The sequence below is a fragment of the Girardinichthys multiradiatus genome, chromosome 2, assembly GCF_021462225.1.
Source record: "Girardinichthys multiradiatus isolate DD_20200921_A chromosome 2, DD_fGirMul_XY1, whole genome shotgun sequence".
NCBI classification, from domain to species: domain Eukaryota; kingdom Metazoa; phylum Chordata; class Actinopteri; order Cyprinodontiformes; family Goodeidae; genus Girardinichthys; species Girardinichthys multiradiatus.
Window position 1 is genome coordinate 36,521,875 of NC_061795.1, and position 20,764 is coordinate 36,542,638.

At 38.9% G+C, this 20,764-nt stretch overlaps 2 protein-coding genes across 2 annotated transcripts; one reads left to right on the forward strand and one right to left on the reverse strand.

Moving 5' to 3' along the window:
- The first annotated feature begins 992 nt into the window (after positions 1–992).
- tsg101a (tumor susceptibility 101a) lies at positions 993–7,839 on the forward strand. Its single transcript, XM_047387674.1, has 10 exons — positions 993–1,388; positions 2,167–2,254; positions 2,349–2,414; positions 2,951–3,114; positions 3,374–3,500; positions 4,204–4,261; positions 4,700–4,794; positions 6,069–6,271; positions 6,363–6,602; positions 6,691–7,839. The coding sequence occupies exons 1-10, from the start codon at positions 1,347–1,349 to the stop codon at positions 6,778–6,780; spliced, it is 1,173 nt and encodes a 390-aa protein (XP_047243630.1). The 5' UTR covers positions 993–1,346; the 3' UTR covers positions 6,781–7,839.
- A 1,389-nt stretch (positions 7,840–9,228) lies between these two features.
- Positions 9,229–18,781, reverse strand: ldha (lactate dehydrogenase A4). Its single transcript, XM_047387685.1, has 8 exons — positions 18,625–18,781; positions 16,840–16,965; positions 12,689–12,806; positions 12,436–12,609; positions 12,177–12,350; positions 11,285–11,402; positions 10,436–10,559; positions 9,229–10,346 (listed from the first exon to the last, which is right to left on the reverse strand). The coding sequence occupies exons 2-8, from the start codon at positions 16,963–16,965 to the stop codon at positions 10,182–10,184; spliced, it is 999 nt and encodes a 332-aa protein (XP_047243641.1). The 5' UTR covers positions 18,625–18,781; the 3' UTR covers positions 9,229–10,181.
- Between the last annotated feature and the right edge of the window lie 1,983 nt (positions 18,782–20,764).

Here is a 20,764-nt window from a genome sequence, read left to right on the forward strand (position 1 = left end):
TGTTTAAAGGTGTCAACCTGGCAAAAGGTGCAAAAAAGTCAAAAGCACTGTATGTGTACCAGGGCACAGTAAGGACAGTCATTAGTAACTGGAGAAAGCTGGAACAACAATGACATCACTAAAACTGGATGTTTTTCCATAACTAGTCAGTGTAGTTTAAAAAAAAGCCTGACAGTAACACTGAAGGAACTCCAGGCATTTCTGTGGGGTACTGGCTGTGTTTTACATGTGACAATAATCGTGTGTATTTTAAATATGCCTGACCTAAGGACTATAGTTAAAGGACCGAGATGCTTTCTGTCAAAGGAAACATTAAGGGCTTGCTAAATCTCCCAAAAACATTGTGAAAGAATGTGTGATCTGATAAAACCAAACGTGAACCTTTTGCCACATTTAAGTTTGGAACAAAAACAACACAACCCATCATCAAAAGAACACCTTCCCAGAGTGAAGCATGGAGATGGTAACATCATGCTCTGGGGTTGGTTTTTCCTCAGATGGATCCATACCTTTTGTCAACATGGAGGATATCATGAACATTTTTACATACCTGGGGTTTGGCCAAAAGTGTCTGCTAGAAACAGTTACATAATGAATAATTTCTTTTCAGCATCACTGTAAAATATAGAAATGTTCCTTTTTGTTACTGTGATCATTTTCTTTGTGAGAAATCTTAGCATATATGAGTCTGAATTTCGATCCATGTGTTAGGTTTTTTGGATTTAGAAATTCAAAAGATTTGTTTTTGTTTTTACTGATCAGTTTATACTATGAGGGTCAACAATTTTATTTAGTTTTATTATATATATATATATTATTATTATTATTATTATTAATAAATGTTTTTTCTTGCAATACAATAGGTATCTTTACACAATCCAAATATATAATGAAAAATTCTTATATTAGTATTTAGGACCTGCATAGGAGTTAAAGGAGCCTACGGCAAGTGGATTCCGAAAACAGACGTCACCATTTACGCCAAACATAACGTCACAGACCGGAAATAGTTGAGAAGATACCCGGACGTTTCTTTTGTACAGCGTCGGAACCTTTTTTTTTTTTAAATCGTTTTCTAGAAGTCCAAATTAGCTATTCATGCTGGTTACTAAAGGGCGTATTATCAAACTGTAAACCAGATATATTACTTACACTGACTTGGAATATTTCGAAGGAAACGCGAGTGCTGTCTGTTGTCGTCTCTTGGCTAGGCTAATATTAGCCTAGCATTAAACTCTTGCTAGCTAAAAGCTTCAGTTTATCTATGTCAGAGCAGTTGGCTTGAAATACCAACTCTTCAGGCACAAGTAATTATTAACAGCGATTTCTACACACTTCCAAGAAACATGGCAGTTGTCAACGAAGGCGCTTTGAAAAAAATGCTAAAGGTAGGTTCTGCTCCAAACGGCTATGGGTTAGCTAGATCTGACCATGATTTCATGTAAATAGGCTAATATTCCGTGGAATCGGGGTCCAGGAAACTGCCTTTTTTTTTAGCACGATTTAAAGTTTTTGTTTTACAGGTGCAATAATGTGATGCATTTCGGTGAGATACTTCGTGCTAATGCGTGTTGCACTTAAAGAAATATATGTGATAGCCTCTAGGTAAATGTCACGTTAGATTATGACAGGATAATGTTCTGTGTTATTTATTAATGTCTCATACATACAGAGTGACATTTGGTTCCTGTCCTTTTGAAGGAAATGTCACTAAGTAATGTTTGAGGAAAAACTGCAATGTTGAAATGACCCAAGGATTACTTAATTATTAATAACTTTAATGAAGCTGCTAATGATTTTAATGTGTTGATTTACTATCGCAAAATGTACAATTAATCACCCTTTTTGATAATCCTTTAAATATTTCAAAACTGTCTTGACACTGTCATCTCGTTTTGTGTAGAACTAAAACAAAACTTTAAATTCTCCCACAATTTAAAATTTTATGCGTAAATCTAACTGGGTCTTTGCAGTAGTTGTCATGGTTCATGGTGAGGTGTATGTTCTATCCAAATAACAAAATCAGAAGTGAGCCAACGTTAAATTCCATCAGCCAAGCACACATAATTTTTCAACTCCGTTTGGTTAGTCAAATGTCAAAAATTATGGTCTAAACTCATATTTTTTATGTTTATTTCCCCACCTTTCAATTTTGTTGTTGTTTAGCAATACAAGTATAGAGATCTGACTGTTCGTGAGATAACCAATGTCATCTCACAATACAAGGACCTGAAGCCGGTTATGGATGCTTATGGTAAACTAACTTATATGTCCTTCTGTGTTTTGGCAGTTTGGTCTATTTTTAAACTGTATGCTCACATGATAATTTGCATTTTCTTGGGTTCTAGTGTTTAATGATGGGTCATCGAGAGACCTAATGAGCTTGGCTGGCACTGTTCCTGTGAGCTATAGAGGTAAAGAGGATTTTTTTTTCTCTTAATATAAAAAAAATGTAAAAGAAGTTGCTAATTGTTTTTCAAAAAATCTAGAAAAGTAAGGGAATGAACCTTTTAGGATACTACATTCACAACAATCTCCTGTAAACGTTCTGAATTGTGTGGTCATTTGCTATTTTTTATCACTTGAGATACCCATGAATTGTGGTACAGTCATCACTCTTACCTCATGATTTTAGGGGTTAAGATATTTCAGGACTTGTTGACAGTTATTTTTGAAATTTTCATTTGTATTACCACTACTAACAAAGTAATCTTTGAGTTTTTTTTTTTTTTTTTGTATATTTTGTTTCTTTTTATCACTTTAGCCTTTTTCAGTATATTTGTGCAAAGAGATGCAGCGAGGCTGTGCAGCATAGTTTGAGTTCACGTAACATTCCAGCTGCAGTAAATGAACAACAAAAAGGTCACCAGATTTAGTTAAGAGGAGAATATCCACAAACTCTTAACTGCCATTAATATGATCACACACTTTGTTTTGTTCTTTTCTCTAGGCAATGTCTACAACATCCCTGTGTGTTTGTGGTTGCTGGACACATATCCCTATAACCCACCTATATGCTTTGTAAAACCTACCAGTACCATGATGATCAAGACAGGCAAGCACATTGATGCCAATGGCAAAATATACCTGCCGTATCTACATGAGTGGAAACATGTAAGTATGGTGTCCTTTTCGTACCTGGTTGTAAAATGTGTGTGTGAAAGCTATCAGAAGGTTTAGGTGTAATGGCTCAGACCACACGCATATTAGTAGTGTATGTTGCTGGATTTATTTGTTAGAAAGTCTCCTAAAGTTATTTACTGTTGTGAACCACCTAGCTGTAGTTTTTTAAGCATTTCTCCTCAGCATCCTGTTCAGAAGGGAACAAATGAAAATCTTAAGTCGGTAAAACATATCTCTGTATGCTTAACAGCCTCAGTCAGACCTGTATGGCCTGATTCAGGTGATGATTGTTGTGTTTGGAGAGGAGCCCCCAGTGTTTTCCCGTCCCACCACGCAACCCCCCTTCCCAAGCTTTCAAGCAGCTGGACCCCCAAACTGTAAGTGAAGTCATTTTTGCTAAAAAAAAAGAAGGTAACCCTTTAAGAGCTTTTGTTTTTCTTGAAAGCTTCATAGTCATGGGTTGTTCCCAATTTGTTTTCTAACTAATGCCAGTACAGCATATTTATTCAGAGTAACTTATCAATGCAACTCAAAGGTTTTCTGTTATTTTAGCCACAATAATTATATCAAAGACATCATAATTTATTTTAGACTTACATGTTATAAAATTTATAACCATATACTTAATATTCCTTATTTTTACAAAGATAAAATAACATTTTTACTTATTTGTTTAGAATACATGTTAGGCTATATACATTACTTATTTAATGAAAACAGATTTAATAGTTTTTTGTTGTTGTTGTTTTTTTGTTTTTTTTTTTCATTTTAATTTTCAACATTTTTGTTTCAACATATGCTTTTCAAAGTGCAAAAAAATTGTACATATGATTTTCAGCTAGCAATATGTTATTTTTAGCAATGGCTCTAATTAAGTAGGGTTTGGTCAAAATGTCTTGTCATCTTTAGTCCAAGTCTGTTTCACACAATGCACTTATTACGTTCAGCAGCAGGTGGCGCTCACATACCATGGCAACACATCATGACTGAAAATCTTTCTGTGATTTAGGGGGTTTTCACCATTTATTCCTCAAAACACGCTCTTTAGTTATTCTCTGAAACACTGTTTGTCTTCTTCAGCTTCCTATATGCCTGGGATGCCTGCAGTCTCACCTTACGGCCCCAATCCGAATCCAGGGTAAGATGTTTCTACACAGTGGCACCACCTGCATATTGTGTTTTCTAGCAACCAAGTGCCAGGATGTTGTGATTTTATTCAGTGACCTTTCAGACAGGTTTTTTCATTGTTGATAATGGCCGTCATGTTTTCTAAGTAAATAAGGTCATATTTTAAATGAAAGATCTGTTGATAGTATGTTTTTTCTTCCAAAATCTTTACTTAACTGTTCTTGGAAATGAGGTATGATCTGAATACAGATGTTTGTTTATATATAAATTTCTAAAACAGCGGCCTGAGTTTAAGTAAATGTAAGATGCGAGTAAAGCTGTGGGCAAAACAAATGAAACTAAAGTAAGCTATAGCTGGCTTCTAGTGTTTTTAACTATAAATTTAGTTTTTTTTAAGGGTAAAAACATAAAGAAGTGGCCTTTTTAATAATAATGTACCTATTTTCAGAGGTTACCCAGCATACCAGTACCCAGCAGGAAACTCCTATCCAGCCACAGCTGGACCTGCACACTACCCAACCCAGACTCCAGTCTCCACAGTGGGTATGTATTAGACTTAGGTTTTTGATGCTTCGCTCAGATGTCTTCTTATGTTTGCATCTATGTTAGTTTGGGCAGAGTTTTCCCATAGTTTGTGCTAATGTCGAGAAAAATATATGCTGGCTCACAAACTGTAAATATCTGTCTCCATATTCCTTATTCAACGTTGAATGAAGACCCTTGACCTTTTTACTTAAACTGTGTCACCCTCCAAGTGACTTCAGTGGCACGCCGAGTCGCCTCTGAAAGGCCACAGCTGTAACTGGAGTGGGGGGTATTAAAGGCCAAAGTACTGGATTGATCTCTCCCTGCTCCTCACAAAATATGTCTCTACACCCACTGAGAATATCTTACACAAAGACTCTTCTACGCTGCTCATCGAGTAGCATGCAGGAAGACCTTTAGGTGGCTCCTTTTGTGACAGGAAGAAATTGGTTTTCCCTCTTACAGGAGTCGGCTGACATTTGTGGTGCTGACTTCAGACATAAACGTGTCTCAAGCTTTAGAAAAATTTGTCAGTGCATTCATAATGCATAGCCTGAACTATGCATTGTAACTGTAATTGTAATTGAACTGTACATACATACATAAATACATACATACCAACATCAGTCTTGTACAGCCAGCGAGTTTTTCCCCTCTGACACCCCAGCCAGGTCAAAATCTGTCACCTGGCGACTTGTCGAGTTTTGCTGTTTGTAAGGGCTGGGGCCTAAAACAGTTAAGCTATTTTCTGTAGTTGGATATGGGGTAAGAGTTATGGCTGCCATTTGAAGGAGAGTTAGTTTTGCTATCCTCACAACTCTGGGGGTGTTTTTAAAAAAATGCAGAAATGTTAGCTTGTTTTGCAGGTGGTTGCGACATCTTTTCTGGCGCAGTTTGTGTCTGTGCGTTTAGGAGTGATACAGAGCTCACTAAATGACAGTGCTGTGAAAATATAAATCAGATTATTTTGATTGTTTCATAATAGGAGAATGTATAGACCTGTTTTACATAGGAAAAGTAACCTTAAATGACACCTGTTGTTATCTACATTATTTAGAAAATAATTTCATATAATTATTAACTTGATTCTCTAGAGGCGGGCAGAGGGGATCATTGAAGAAGAGGGGCGCCCCTCCAGCACAATGACTGGGGAAACACTGGTCTTATGAAAGATGCTACAATAACTATAAACTTCAAAGTTGAGAGGCTTCAGATTAACTGCCGATTCACTGCTATGGTGCAATTATGTTTTACCTCATTGTCTCACAGAATTTTTTTCTGTCCCTCCTAAGGGCCAACCAGGGATGGCACCATTGGCGAAGACACCATTCGTGCATCTCTAATTTCCGCCGTAAGTGACAAACTTCGCTGGAGGATGAAGGAGGAGATGGACAGAGCTCAGGCAGAGCTGGATGCCTTGAAGCGAACAGAGGAAGATCTTAAGAAAGGGCATCAGAAGCTGGAGGAGATGATCTCAAGACTTGACCAGGAAGTGGTAAGATCCCGTGTCCTTTGTACTCTTACATCTTGTTTTTCTTTTTCCTCCTTCCGTGTTTATGACGCTCCACTTTTGTTGTTTCCAACAGACTGATGTTGACAAGAACATTGATCTGCTGAAGAAGAAAGATGAGGAATTAACTGAAGCCTTGGAGAAAATGGAGAACCAATCAGAGAACAATGATATAGATGATGTCATTGTGCCCACAGCTCCTCTGTACAAGCAGATTCTGAATCTGTATGCAGAAGAAAATGCAATTGAAGATACAATCTTCTACCTGGGAGAGGCCCTGCGTAGAGGTGTCATAGATTTGGAGGTTTTCCTCAAGGTAGCTCAGTAAAAAGTATCCCTGGCAGCTGCTTGCTGTAGTTCTCTGTAATGTTTTCCATATTCAGTCTTGTTTTCTTCTGTTGCAGCACGTACGCCTTCTGTCAAGGAAGCAGTTCCAGCTTCGGGCTCTCATGCAGAAAGCTCGTAAGACCGCCGGCCTAAGTGACCTGTACTGACCCACGATGATAGCTCGGAAACGTGCTTATATTCACACTCCTTCTATTCTTCCTGCTGTTTATTTCCTTTATACAGTCTTCTTGTACACAAACCTGCTGCCTCTTTTTAACGAAAATATTACAAGAGAAGAAGCATTTATGAAGAATTCTGAAATGTCTGAATGTGGCCTCTTTTATATTTGACACCATGTTAGGTCACAGGCGCCATCCAGATAATCAGCTACTTTGTTCGGTAATTTGTATACGTCATCCTACACTCCATCCATTAATAAATTTGGTCTTTTTGGTGGACTAGATATTTAGTCTAGTTGGCACCTATAGTACTGGGGAAAGACTGCTTGAATGTGTTTTCAAGCCCTGTTTCCTTCTCCATATGAATATTTCTGATTGTACACTAGAAAACATCCAGAGAAGGTGCTCCACATGACATGAGCCAAGCCTCTGGATTTATGGTGTGTAAGTTGTGGGTCATGTTTATTAATCTTGGAACCATAGAGATCATTTTTACACAGTGGAGGTCATGACCTACATGGACTTTCGGTCACATATGGGGTAGGTACTGAGCTTTAGTTTTATCTTCAAAATGTCTGACCCTCTCTACATGTTTCCCTTGTGATAGTCCAGAGGTTTTAGGTCATGTCTCACCAGCCCAGGCTTACACTTCAGTTTGAGTGCATTGAACAGTCAGTTAAGTTAAATAGTTGTACAGCCTTAGCATTCATATTAAGAAATCACAAAGGATTCATTCTTTCTTTTTGTTTGTTTTACTTTTCAGTACTTGTGCTATCCACTCATGCTCAGTCCTGCTGAGAACGTTGGGTTTTCATTAAAAGGTTTTGAATAATGTTGAGGGATAAAGGGTACAAAAAAGAACTATTAAACTAATCAATATGTTAAGTTATGTAAAGTGTTGTCTTTCAAATTAGCCTTTTACTAAATGCACTTTGAATTGTATTATAGAATCTTATTTTTTTGTTTTCAATTCAACCGTAGGCCACCTGTTCTTTTATATCTGTAGATTTATGTAAAGCAGTAAAAATTAAAGTTCTGATTTAATGAGTCGTCTGAATTTATTATACTGTAATATTAAAAACGCAAAGATACTTCTCAAGGTCAGATGTTATTCATAGATAAAAAAGCAAGAACTCTTAAAAAGACAGGTACCGCAAGATGGTATGTTCCTGAAAACAAGCATAAGATTGAGGTCTACCTTTAAATATCTACTGTTTTTTTTTTTGTTTTTTTTTACACCAGCAGGCAGGTCCAATAATTTGGGTTTGTGTCTGGACCCGTTTGCTTTTCAAGTCCCGTTTACTGAGAATTGGCATCTAACATTCAAGAGGGTTTCTTTCCCACGGTTTTCTGGTTTTGGTGGAGAATATTAAGGTGATTAATGTGTTTTGGCAAAGCTGTATGGAAAGTCGAAAGGTACACAATTTGTCCCTTTTCCACCGGTACCTGATCAATATATATATATATTTATAGAAATAGATATATAGATATAGATAGATATGCTGCCTGGGATTTATTTAGCAATTTATGCTAAATAAACTGAAATACGTTTTATATTTATGTATGTATACTTATGTTGCTATTGGAAACGGGCAGTAAATGTGTCATTTATCGTTATTGGAGATTTTTTTTTTTAATATTAGAATTTTGATTTATCTTCATAATTATAAACTAATGTTTGCAATTGTTTCTTGCTGTTATGGGTTACAATTGCATTATATGTGCCGGGTGTAGAAGCATATTTTATACAGCTATAAGAGTATTATTTTTATATTTGTGGGGCTCCGTCTAATGGCAAGCATAGACATATAGCCCAAAAGAGTTATCGTAGTAAATACTAATAATACAATTTTAAGGCCATACCTGAACATTACAGTATGTCTAGCTGTAATAAATCTTGCTCAGGATTTTTCGGTACTGTTTAAGTTCCTATATACCAAAGTCATGTAATATGTTAGAACATACTTTTAGTGTACGTGATATTAATATCCTGTTTCTAATGCAAGTTTTTGTGCCAAATGTGAAATCTTGGTATCATTTGAGGGTGGGTCCAAGAGTGACTGAGTTTCAAAAAGCAGCTCTATGACCACCAATAAATGAAAGATTAATATTTGTAAATATACATGTTGCAATTCATTGAGCCTTATCGTGTATTCTCTTAAAGTATTGTATAACAAATATGTAAGCCACTCTTGCCTGGAAGGAGGGGGTGGGTTGCAAAGTGATTGCAGTGACCTTTACCCCCACCCTGGTGGCACCACTGGGCTTGTAACTTTAAGTAAAACAGAAAGGCAAAGGACGCCGAAAACGTTTTTTTTCTGCATCCCCTGACATCTATTAAGCTTTGCTAAATATCCCACATGGTGATGTGTTTTCAGCCCAGCAACGCAGAGCTCATCTTGTTTGGTTGGAAACACAAATAAATAAAGACATCCATCACTATTCTGGCAGGTTTATTTGATGCTACAGCAAATAAAGATACCAAGCTGCCATGACAGGAACAGTTCCTCTGTAAGTGATACAGTAAATGTGAATGCAGCAACGTTATATATATTTTATAATATAATTTACCTTTGGAGTTAAATATAAAACTTCTGGGTATTTCTGTGCGCAAACAACAATCTCAGAACCATTGCTCTTGTTTTTTTTATTTTTTATACCTAATCTAAGGTAAACATGCTGGCTGACTAGTCTCCCCTGACTCCCTGGTTAAACTATGCCAGGATCCCACCAGTAACCCCTTTAAATCGTACCTGTATTTCAGTGCACTTGTGGTTAGGTTTGCTTCAGAGGACTTCAGTTACTGAAATAATTAAAGTACTTTGGAATCACAGGATTTTGGCCCAGTGATAACCAATTTGTGGCGGTGTTGTTATGACTGTAAGTTAGTAGTGATCACTCCTCGTAGAGAATGGAATGTCTCTGTTATGCCACTTATAAACAGAGATTACCCAGTGGAATAAAATGACTAGTTACAACCACAAAATTAACAAATATTGTTCAGAGTGTACAGAAAACACAGCAAAAAACACTGACAGACAGTACACAGATTACATCCAACTAATATGCAACGGTCTGAAACTCCTTAAGTAGAGAGTAGTAAATAGATATGCACTCTACTCCAAATGGGTTGACCTTAAACACTGAGGGGGTAAAAGTCTCTTGGCTACAGATGGATGAGGACAGGTGGGTGGTGGAAAAGCAAAATGATAGTATGTGAGCATAAAAGTGTAACACCCATCTTTTGAGTGGCCTAGCTATGAACACTTCGCCTTTATGATATTTGGAAGTCTCGCTTTGGGAAGCACATGAGAGGTATGGTAGAAGGGGGTCAACCGCAGTGTTTGTTGTGATTTTTCAGAAAAGTTTAGGTTTTAAAGAAGAGCTCTTCACAGAGTGAGCTCTTTCTGCACGCCCCAAAGGGTCTCAGCGCTCTTCACCAGCTGCTTCTCCTCCTCAGGTTTCAGCGTCATGTGAACGACATCTGTCAGGCCACTGTTGCCCAGAACACACGGGATGCTCAGGAAAACCTCATCCTTTACACCATGCATGCCCTATCAAAGGGAAAGAAGAATGAAACGACTGTTAAGAGACCAATTTAGTTTTACACACATCGAAATGCATTGCATGTGTTCATTCATACCTGGATAAGTGTGGACACAGGGTGAACTTTGTGCAGGTTCTTAATGATGCTCTCTACTAAGTCAGCCACAGACATGCCAATTGCCCAGGAAGTGTAGCCCTTCAGCTTGATGACCTCATAGGCCCTGTGATTTTTAGATATGTAGAAAACAATTGCCACAACAGCTTCAAACCTCCTGAACTGATACAAATTCAGACACTATTTTATTCCCATGGTTTAAAAAAAAACCCCCAGAAAGACAGCTTTTTACAGAATTATAAGTACTTCATGTTGGTTGGTCTTATTTGCTGTGACTTAGCTGAATTTACAATTAAAGCAGCACCTTTGTGCAGCTTTCCCAGTTGTTAACCCAGTGTTGAGACACACTGTGTAAATGTATCCATCTTTGTTCCAGGATTGTAATCTTTCAATTTCACAACTGATACCTTGACATTTATGATAAGTTAACCTATTGTGTTCTACCTGGCTAATCTTAGATTAGTCACGTTTGGTGCCTGACAAAATAAAGGAGCAATGTCAAAAGTTAAATAGCAAACGTTTGCATCATGGATCAGTCAAACAAATGGCACTGCAAGATCGTGAAATACAACATGGTCTCACAGTTTGGTCAAAAAATTCATTAATTACTTTAGGAATTTAAGAGGGGATTTATCTTGCAGGCCAAAGGAGCAAAGTTCAAAAATGTAAAATAATAAAAAAAAAATCAACCTAAAAGTAAACTGAAGTGTACATAACGGTATATTTTACCAGTGAATCAGTCAAAACCTGCACAAACAATTTCAACCCAAGAGAAATAAATAACAATGGCAAACGACAGTCTGTGAGTGGGTGGGTCTGCATCACACTTACCCATCAACCACCTTCTTATGCAGGTCCTTCCAGTTCTCACTGTCACCATCTGCCCCCATATTTGGGTTGAGGCTTTGCAGAGATACTCCAGCAATGTTCACACCACTCCACACAGCCACTGTGGAAGCATCATTTAGACTATTATATTGTAGTTTTACTTAAATACACTGAAATATATGTAGTGATGTACAGTGCCTTGTCAAAGGGTCCAAACCCCTTAAACTGTTTGCCCTTTTGTAACATTGCAACTACAAAATTGAATCTAACTTATTGAGATCTTTTTAGAAAGGGCCTCATTTTTTTGTACAAATGAAAATATGGGAAGCCTAAACATACTATCCTCTGCAGTAAAACACAGTGGTGTCAGAATCATACTGCGGGGATGGTTTTATTTAACTGGAAAGCTGCATGGTCAGAGTTGATGGCAAGATAGAGGAAGCTAAATAAAGAGCAATTCTGGAAGAAAGGCCCAGTCAAAGTACAGCCATAAATTCAATTGAGTAATATACGTTGCCCATGTATATGACCACTCTTCATCCAATCTGATTGAGCTTTTTAGAAGAGGACGAGAAAAATTTCTTAATGTGAAAAGCTGGTAGGGATACTATGAAAGACTTGCAGCTGTAATTACACAAAAGGCCCCACTTCAAATTTTCATGTGTAAAATAAATGTGAAAAACCATGTATTGTTTTCCTTCCACTTCTGCAATATAAGATCGTAACACATTCAATGTTGTTGTAAGGTGTCAAAATGTGAAAAGGTTCAGGGGGTATGAATACTTTTGCAAGGCACTGCAGTGTGTATTTGAATGACTGATCTCAAAATAGAAAAACAAACTGCAGAGGAGGCTGAGAAGACTATCTGCTCTTATTTTTAGAAAGACTTGCATACCACTGGAGTCTCCGTGCTCTCCGATGATCCAGCCATGACAGCTTGAAGGGTGGAGGTGGAACTTCTCTCCCATGAGGTGACGGAAACGGGCGCTATCCAGGTTAGTGCCAGAGCCAATGACCCGGTGACGAGGGAAACCACTCAGCTTCCACGCCACATAGGTCAAAATGTCAACTGGAAAAGTACAAAAAATATATAAACACGCAAGCCAGTGCTTTTCTGGCAAGGCTAGACTTTATCTCATTGTCCTCTGACTTACCTGGGTTTGAGACCACAAGCAGGATGCAGTTGGGGCTGTATTTCACAATGTTTGGGATGATAAACTTAAAGATGTTAACGTTGCGCTGCACCAGATTAAGGCGGCTCTCGCCCTCCTGCTGCCGGGCCCCGGCAGTCACCACCACCACCTTGGAGTTGGCAGTCACACTGTAGTCTGAGAAAATGACATAGGGAACATTAGGATATGGTTTGTTGCGTAAGACCTCTGCTGGTAGATTTAATCATCATCTCACCTTTGTCGGCCACAATCTTGTGCGTTTTGAGGAAGAGGGCTCCATGCTGCAGGTCCATGGCCTCACCCTTCAACTTGTCTTCCATCACGTCAACCAGGGCCAGCTCGTCACACAGATCCTGAGTTTATGCATATGAGTCAAACGTATGTACAGTTACAGCTACAAAAAGAGCTTGCTCAAATCAGCCAATTTGTTATAACCAGTAAAGAATATAATCACAGTCTGTGAGTTTTTCTTTCATAGTTCTTTAAGTTTGGACATTTACCCCCTTTTTGCTACATTACAACCACAATTCTCACTGTAGTCTATTGAGGTTTTATATTACAGACTAACATAAACTAGTGGATAATTGTGAATAAAAATGCATGGACTGTAGTTTTTGAAAAAAAAAAAAAAAATCTTAAAATCTGGCATGGATTTTTTTTACTCCCTCTGAGTCAATATTATGTGGAACCACTTTTTGCTGCAACTACATCTGTCAGTCTTTTGTGGCATGTGTTTTCCAGCTTTGCACATCTACAAGCTGAAACCTTGCTCATTGTTCTTCGTAGAAATTAACCCAAGCTTAGTAACACTAAATGGAGAACATCTGGAACATCAATTTTCAAGTTTTGCCACAGAATCTTAAATGGATTCCGACAAAGACTTTGACGTGGCTCTTCAAACTTATGAATATGTTTTAATCTAAACCATTATATTGTAGCTCTGGAGTTATGCCTGGCTGGAGCACCTGCCCTTTTTGCTCCTTGCCCAAAAGTGCCCTTTTGGTCAAAATATTTATTTATTGAATGTTATTTCATAAGAGAGATGCCCCCCAGTCACCCTGTTACCTTTGACCTTTTGTCGCTGTGACGCGCGCAGACGCAGACTATGGAGCCCACATTACCTCGCTATCGGTCCAGATTCCAGGACAGTTGTTGGTCATTAAACCGGTAAGTGAGTGAAATTATAAGATATAAGTACTTGTACTTTTATCAACAGCTTTGTATTGTTTCTGCTTCATCACCAACAGGGGAGCAGTCTGAGCAGAGAGCTGTTGAAACCCAACACACACGCAGGGGGAGAAAGGAGAGGGCTCTGGCACTCTGAGCGAGAGGAGACAGGTGAGGAGAAGCTGTAATTATCTGACCATTCAGGTTTTATTACTCAGACAGTAGTTCGTTGTGTCATAAGCTAGCTGCTAGCTAAAGACTTTGCCACTTCTCTTTTGCGTTAACAACAGCTGTCGTTCACCAGTATTACCATAATATTGGTAGAAAAGCTACTGTGAGGAGATGCATTGATGCTGCTATATATATATATATTTAACCTTTTTTGGGATCCAATAAAAATGCAGTAATTCATTAACCAGTTTTAAAGTTTAGAATTAAGTAAATAGCCTGTCACTAACAAATCGTTATGTAGATTATATCAAAATTCTGTCACAATTCCTTTCCTCAATGTGGGTTTTTATGTTTTAGTTTAATAAGATATCATTTTATCAAAAATGTCTTTTTTGTATTCTTTCAAGACATTTATAATGACTTGTTTCTAGGAACTTGTTTAGGTAGCAGTGGGTGAATTTTAAACTGCTTGTCTTGTCAGTACATTGAATAAAGAATGTTTGTCTGTGTCTCTGAATACATTTACATATTAAAGCTGCACCGCCAGATTTTGTGAAACTGTAAAAAAAAAAAAAAAAGTTTAAGTTTGAATAATATAACCCTCTATTGATGTCTAATACATGAAGGCTGATGGAGCACATACTGCCTCGTAAACACACAACCAGAAAGGATGAGAATAACAAGCAGCTGTCCGGAGTTGGATTTTAAATGTTTTGACTGAAAAATAAAAATAGCTGTAAATAAGCAGTGAATTTTGAAATAAAACATTGGCTCCCTCACATTATGTCTGATAGATTATAGTTCTAGATAGATATGTCTTGACCAGTGAAAGCGCTCCTGTTCTGTGAAAGTGTATGATTAGTAAAAAAAAGAACACAACCCAGACTCAAAACAAACATCGTTATAGCCTGCTGAGGCTCTCAATGTGTCATTTTCTCTAAAATGACTTCTGTTATGCTGAGCTATTGACTGAAAAATCATTTTTGTTTAGGATGAGACAATGAGGACAAAGAGAGAGAATAGACTGAGAAGAAAAGAAAAAGAAGGAAAGAAGAAAATGTACAAAAGTAATCACAAAACACAAACATAAATACAGGAGGTTTAAACTAAAGTTTGGTGGTCACTCAGCAGTGTCCATAGGCTTCATGTATTCTCATGGTGCCATTAACACTAAGGTAATATGTGCCAACAACTCATTTTCATTTTATTGTCTGCAGTTCTGTGTTAAAGTTTGATGCACCTGTGCTGTGCTGAATGGACCATCTACACCTCCACTGTAAGAACAGAACATCCAGGCTGCTTTATTTATTATTAGGGCCTTTATTACAGTACACTAAAAGGTTGTAATGTGCCCCTCTATTTATAAGAGCTTAATTGTGTAAAAACAAAATACTTTCAGTGGTCTAGCTCTCTAATTTACGTATTTTGCTCATATGCAGGGTTGACAATCTCAATATTTCCTATGATGAAAGGAGTCCTGCAGAGTGAAATTCTGATCACATAAAATATTTAACACACATGAAATGGTGTTGTTGGGACCACACGTCCCACCGGGAGGAGGCCCAGGGAACGGCCCAGGACACGCTGGAGGGACTATGTCTCTCAGCTGGCCTGGGAACAGCTTGGGCTCCACCCGGAGGAGCTGGAGGAGGTGTCTGGGAAGAGGGACGTCTGGGCGTCTCTGCTGAGTCTGCTGCCCCCGCGACCCGGTCCCGCATAAGCGGAAGACGACGAGTACGAGAACGAGAAATGGTGTTGTATTCTGTAATATAGTTTTCTCTAGATTTGATTCAATTGTATATCTCCATGCTTGCTCTTTGAAGTAGATCATAGTACTTTGAACTGTAAAAGCTGGGTAAGATTCTTACTAATATTCCACCCTAGATTTCAGTTATGTGTGCCCTTTTTTTGCTTTGAGCACCTGCCCCTTTAGTGTTCTCTGCACTGCCCTGAGTGCCAATTTTGGTCTCATTTGATCAGATGATCTTCATCCACATGTTTGATGTCTCCCCTACATGGCTTGTAGCAAACTGTAAAGAGGACCTGTAAAGACATTTTTTTAACAATGGCTTTCTTCTTGCCACTCTACCATAAAGGGTAGCTGTATGGACTGTGCAATTATTAGTTCTGCTACTGACAGTTTCTACCACCTAACCAATGGATCTCTGCAGCTCCGCCAGAGTTAACGTTAGCTAACTGGCTGCTGCTCTAGTTAATGCTCTTCTTGTCCTGTCTGTTTAGGCAAATGACCATGTCTTTGTCGCTTGTAGTTCAGTCATAATCGTTCCATTTTCCGATAGTGAACAGTGCTCTGGGAGATGTTCAAAGTCTGGAATGTTGTTTTATGCTGTAACCCTGGTTTAAATTTCTCCAGATCTCTTTTCTGACGTGCTGTTTCTCAGTCTTCATAAAGCTGTTTGTTCACTAATGTTCTCTAAAAAAAACTCTACGGCCTTCACAGAACAGCTGGACCTAAATAAAATACACACAGGCAGACTCTGTTCACTACTTCAGGGATTTCTGAAAGCCAGTTGGTTGCACTTGAGGGGTGGCTGTGGCTTGGGTGGTAGGAGTTTGTCCTGTAATTGGTGGGTTTCTGGTTCATACCCCCACTCTCTAGGGACTTGATAAAGTGCTATACAAGTTCAGGCCATTTACCATTAAATTTTATTTAGGAGTATCAGAGTAAAGTAGGCTTAATACTAATGCACACCACAATTTTCAGATTTGAAGCTGTAAAACATTTTGAATAGATGATGCATGTATGGATTGGTGGATGTTTCTTTGGCCTTTCACTTTTATGCTCACTGTTATGCTCTACACTGTGTTGCTCTATTGCATAAAATACCAATACATTAAAATACGTTTCTACTTCTAATGTTACAAAATGTTGATTTTCATTGTATTTCAAGTACTATACTGGTTCTAGTTTTTAGTCTGCAGCAACTATAATTTCTTCCAGTTGTTCTGCATCTTTACAATACAAGCCGGTATTTTCTTTGTATGCTTCTAACTCTGGAAGATTCACCTGAAGCCCCTCATACACACCTTGAGCAGTATGCTGATGGCGGACGCCATGCCCACCATGCCAACTCCGACCACGGTCACCTTGTTCCTGCAGCCAACAGGCTCCTCCTTCATCACATGACTGATGAGCTTCTCGTGAGTGGACATCTGTAGAATGAAATTACACAGAGGGAAGGAGGGAGTTGACAGATGAGAAGGAGCTGAAGCATTGTAATATTAATAATAATAATCATCTTTATTGGTCATTGCACATGTACATTACAACAAAATTTGTCCTCTGCATTTAACCCATCCCCTATAGGGAGCAGTGGGCTGCCATTGTGCGGCGCCCGGGGAGCATTCTGGGGCTAAGGGTCTTGCTCAGGGACCCTGAGTGGCAATCTGTGGGATAGGAACCTGGCCCCTCTGGAACGCAAACCTCCTGTTCTAACCACTAGGCCACCACCCCCCCGTGTCTGAGGCTGTTACCCGTGGAGCTACACCTCACATGAAGACATCTCCCAGCTGGCAGAGTATAACTAAAATTTCATTATTAGGTCATCACAACTAAAAGTGTGCCATTTGTGTTACCACAAACCCTTTCATTACTCAACTCTCCCCATGTTTTCTCCCCACACCATGTGCAGATGGGGCTCCGCAGAGCCTCTGTTCACCTCATAGCCAGCCCCTGCCTGGGGAAGTTACTGCAGCAGGGGTCATTCCTTCCCCTCATCGCACACAGCTTCTTGTTTCCTGGTTGGGCAGACATGGCTGAGTGTTCCCGCTTGCAGACAACTGCGTCACCAGTATGACAAGGCTGGTTTTCCGCTGTGATGTGAAGGCAACCACGTAGTGCTGTCTGGAGGGGGAGTACCTGGCAGCATTGGGCCTACCTCCTGGTGAGGGTTTTTAGACCAATGTGCTTTTCACATTATAGTAAGCAGCAATAAACAGGATGGATGTATTTTAATTCTATTATCAACTCATTGCTTCCTCAGATAAGAACTGGAAGCTTTGCTGTGCTTCACTCTGGATTTGCCCTTCATGAGAGGTTACAGGATTACTCTGCACAAGCTATACTTGGCATACCCCTTCCAAATGAGAATTAGTTGGACTGTAAAAATTAAGGTGACAGAGTAAATGAAAGAAATATAACATCTGGTGAATATATATATAAATATATATATATATGTATATATATTTAATGGCAATGTAGTTCATCAACTCCTGTGGATTGTGTTGAGCTTGATGGATGTCATGCATCACAGTTAGGGCCATGTCTAATTGATGCTGCTGGATTAGCACATGTTGAGCTCTTCAGCTTTTCCTATGAATTATCAGTATGAAGTTCTGTCTTCATAATGACGAAGAAAATTGATTTCCAGGAACAATTTGGGGCAGGTTGGTCTAATTTAGAATAATCAATCCATGATATATCAGTAATTGGAAAATATGTGTGACCAACAATAGTGTCATGTTATTAGTCACCTCCAAGTGAACATACAGGGCGTAGCTACTCACTGCGTACATTACAAGAACCCTGCTGCAGGCACTAAGACAGAGTCACACCGATAGAATCTTAAAGTGGTTTGATTTATAGGCAATTCGCCTGGAAATTATGAGAGCTACGCAAAAAGCAGAAATATCAGGTTTTTTCCAATCAAATTACATTCCTGACCCGCTGTTGAGCATAAAGCAACAGTAGAATAACGGCCAAATATGATCATTAGATTGTTTAAAAAATGCAGCTGATGATGCCCAAATAGGCAGTAAATAAGCATATTTATCGCTGAATCTTGGATAAATCTTGAATTATTTATGTCTTACCTTTACGGTTTAAGTTAAACGGGTGAAAACACGAGGTGGAATGTCACTGCTCCTTCGCTCTTTCCGCACAAATGCAGCCGCTGTTATGGGAAGGCTGTGGGCATTTAAAGGGAGCCCCATCCGGGGGCGGTGCATGCGCGCTGATGATGACCATGAACAAGGGGAGGTCGGGCGGGATGATGATGCTGCGGCTGCGTGGCGTGTGGAGCGTCACGTTTACTTCGGGATGCGGCGCAGGTCGGGCTTCTATGAAAGGATTCTCGCTTTAAAAAAAAAAAGAGCAGTCAGATTATAATTTGAATCATTTAAAAGATTAAATTGAAAAAAAAAATAGATATAAAATTCCACATAAAATAAATCGTTTGGGTTTTTATCGCTTATTTACTTGGTGGAAACACTGAGCAGGTTAGCGCATCTCATTGGGTAGATGAACATGACGTAAATTTTCCTGCCATGACTTTATGACTCATACTGTTCAACTGCTTTTAAACTAACTGTATATAATGCGTAAAATGTATTCAAACATAGTTTTGTTAAGCCTTTATGTTGCATGCGCACAACGTGAAGCAATATTTATTCTGAGTTTGGCAAAAAAAAAAGACAATTTAGTCGGGTTTTAAATATTTGGTAAAAGCTGCCCGTTTGCGCCATCTCGTGTCCATTGCAAGTTAATACAAGACAAGATTGCTTTCCCCCCCTGTAGCCTAATATAGCGTTACCCAACTTCCTCAGCCTAAAGCAATATGAGTAACTCCTCGGAGGAATTTTTTTGCAGGTCCGAAAAAACTGATTCGGTTTACAAAAGCTATGAGTTGAATAACAGCTTCAACAAAGGACTTACAGTTTTTCATTGTGCTGGATCTCCAGCTGACCCTAAGTTGCAACACAAATTTTTGTTCTCAAACTACCACATTCCTGATATGCAGCAGGCTGTTATTTACACTTAGGTAATTATTTTTGCAAGGGAAAAACAAGCATTTGTTGCTCTTTTATTGTAAGAGAGAGACAGCAATTACAAGGGGTGATAACTATTGCCCCATAGATTTCTCATGCTTTAGATTTTCTTTGCACATCTAAATATTTAAGCTGAAAAAGATAAATTCAAAATGCTGTTTTTAAATAATTTATTTTAATTTTTCATGAGTACAATGCTAGATTTTTCTTTTGACATTTACTGACAGGTCCTTCTTAAAATATTAGCATATTGTGATAAAGTTCATTATTTTCCATAATGTCATGATGAAAATTTAACATTCATATATTTTAGATTCATTGCACACTAACTGAAATATTTCAGGTCTTTTATTGTCTTAATACGGATGATTTTGGCATACAGCTCATGAAAACCCAAAATTCCTATCTCACAAAATTAGCATATCATTAAAAGGGTCTCTAAACGAGCTATGAACCTAATCATCTGAATCAACGAGTTAACTCTAAACACCTGCAAAAGATTCCTGAGGCCTTTAAAACTCCCAGCCTGGTTCATCACTCAAAACCCCAATCATGGGTAAGACTGCCGACCTGACTGCTGTCCAGAAGGCCACTATTGACACCCTCAAGCAAGAGGGTAAGACACAGAAAGAAATTTCTGAACAAATAGGCTGTTCCCAGAGTGCTGTATCAAGGCACCTCAGTGGGAAGTCTGTGGGAAGGAAAAAGTGTGGTAGAAAACGCTGCACAACGAGAAGAGGTGACCGGACCCTGAGGAAGATTGTGGAGAAGGGCCGATTCCAGACCTTGGGGGACCTGCGGAAGCAGTGGACTGAGTCTGGAGTAGAAACATCCAGAGCCACCGTGCACAGGCGTGTGCAGGAAATGGGCTACAGGTGCCGCATTCACCAGGTCAAGCCACTTTTGAACCAGAAACAGCGGCAGAAGCACCTGACCTGGGCTACACAGAAGCAGTACTGGACTGTTGCTCAGTGGTCTAAAGTACTTTTTCGGATGAAAGCAAATTCTGCATGTCATTCGGAAATCAAGGTGCCAGAGTCTGGAGGAAGACTGGGGAGAAGGAAATGCCAAAATGCCAGAAGTCCAGTGTCAAGTACCCACAGTCAGTGATGGTCTGGGGTGCTGTGTCAGCTGCTGGTGTTGGTCCACTGTGTTTTATCAAGGGCAGGGTCAATGCAGCTAGCTA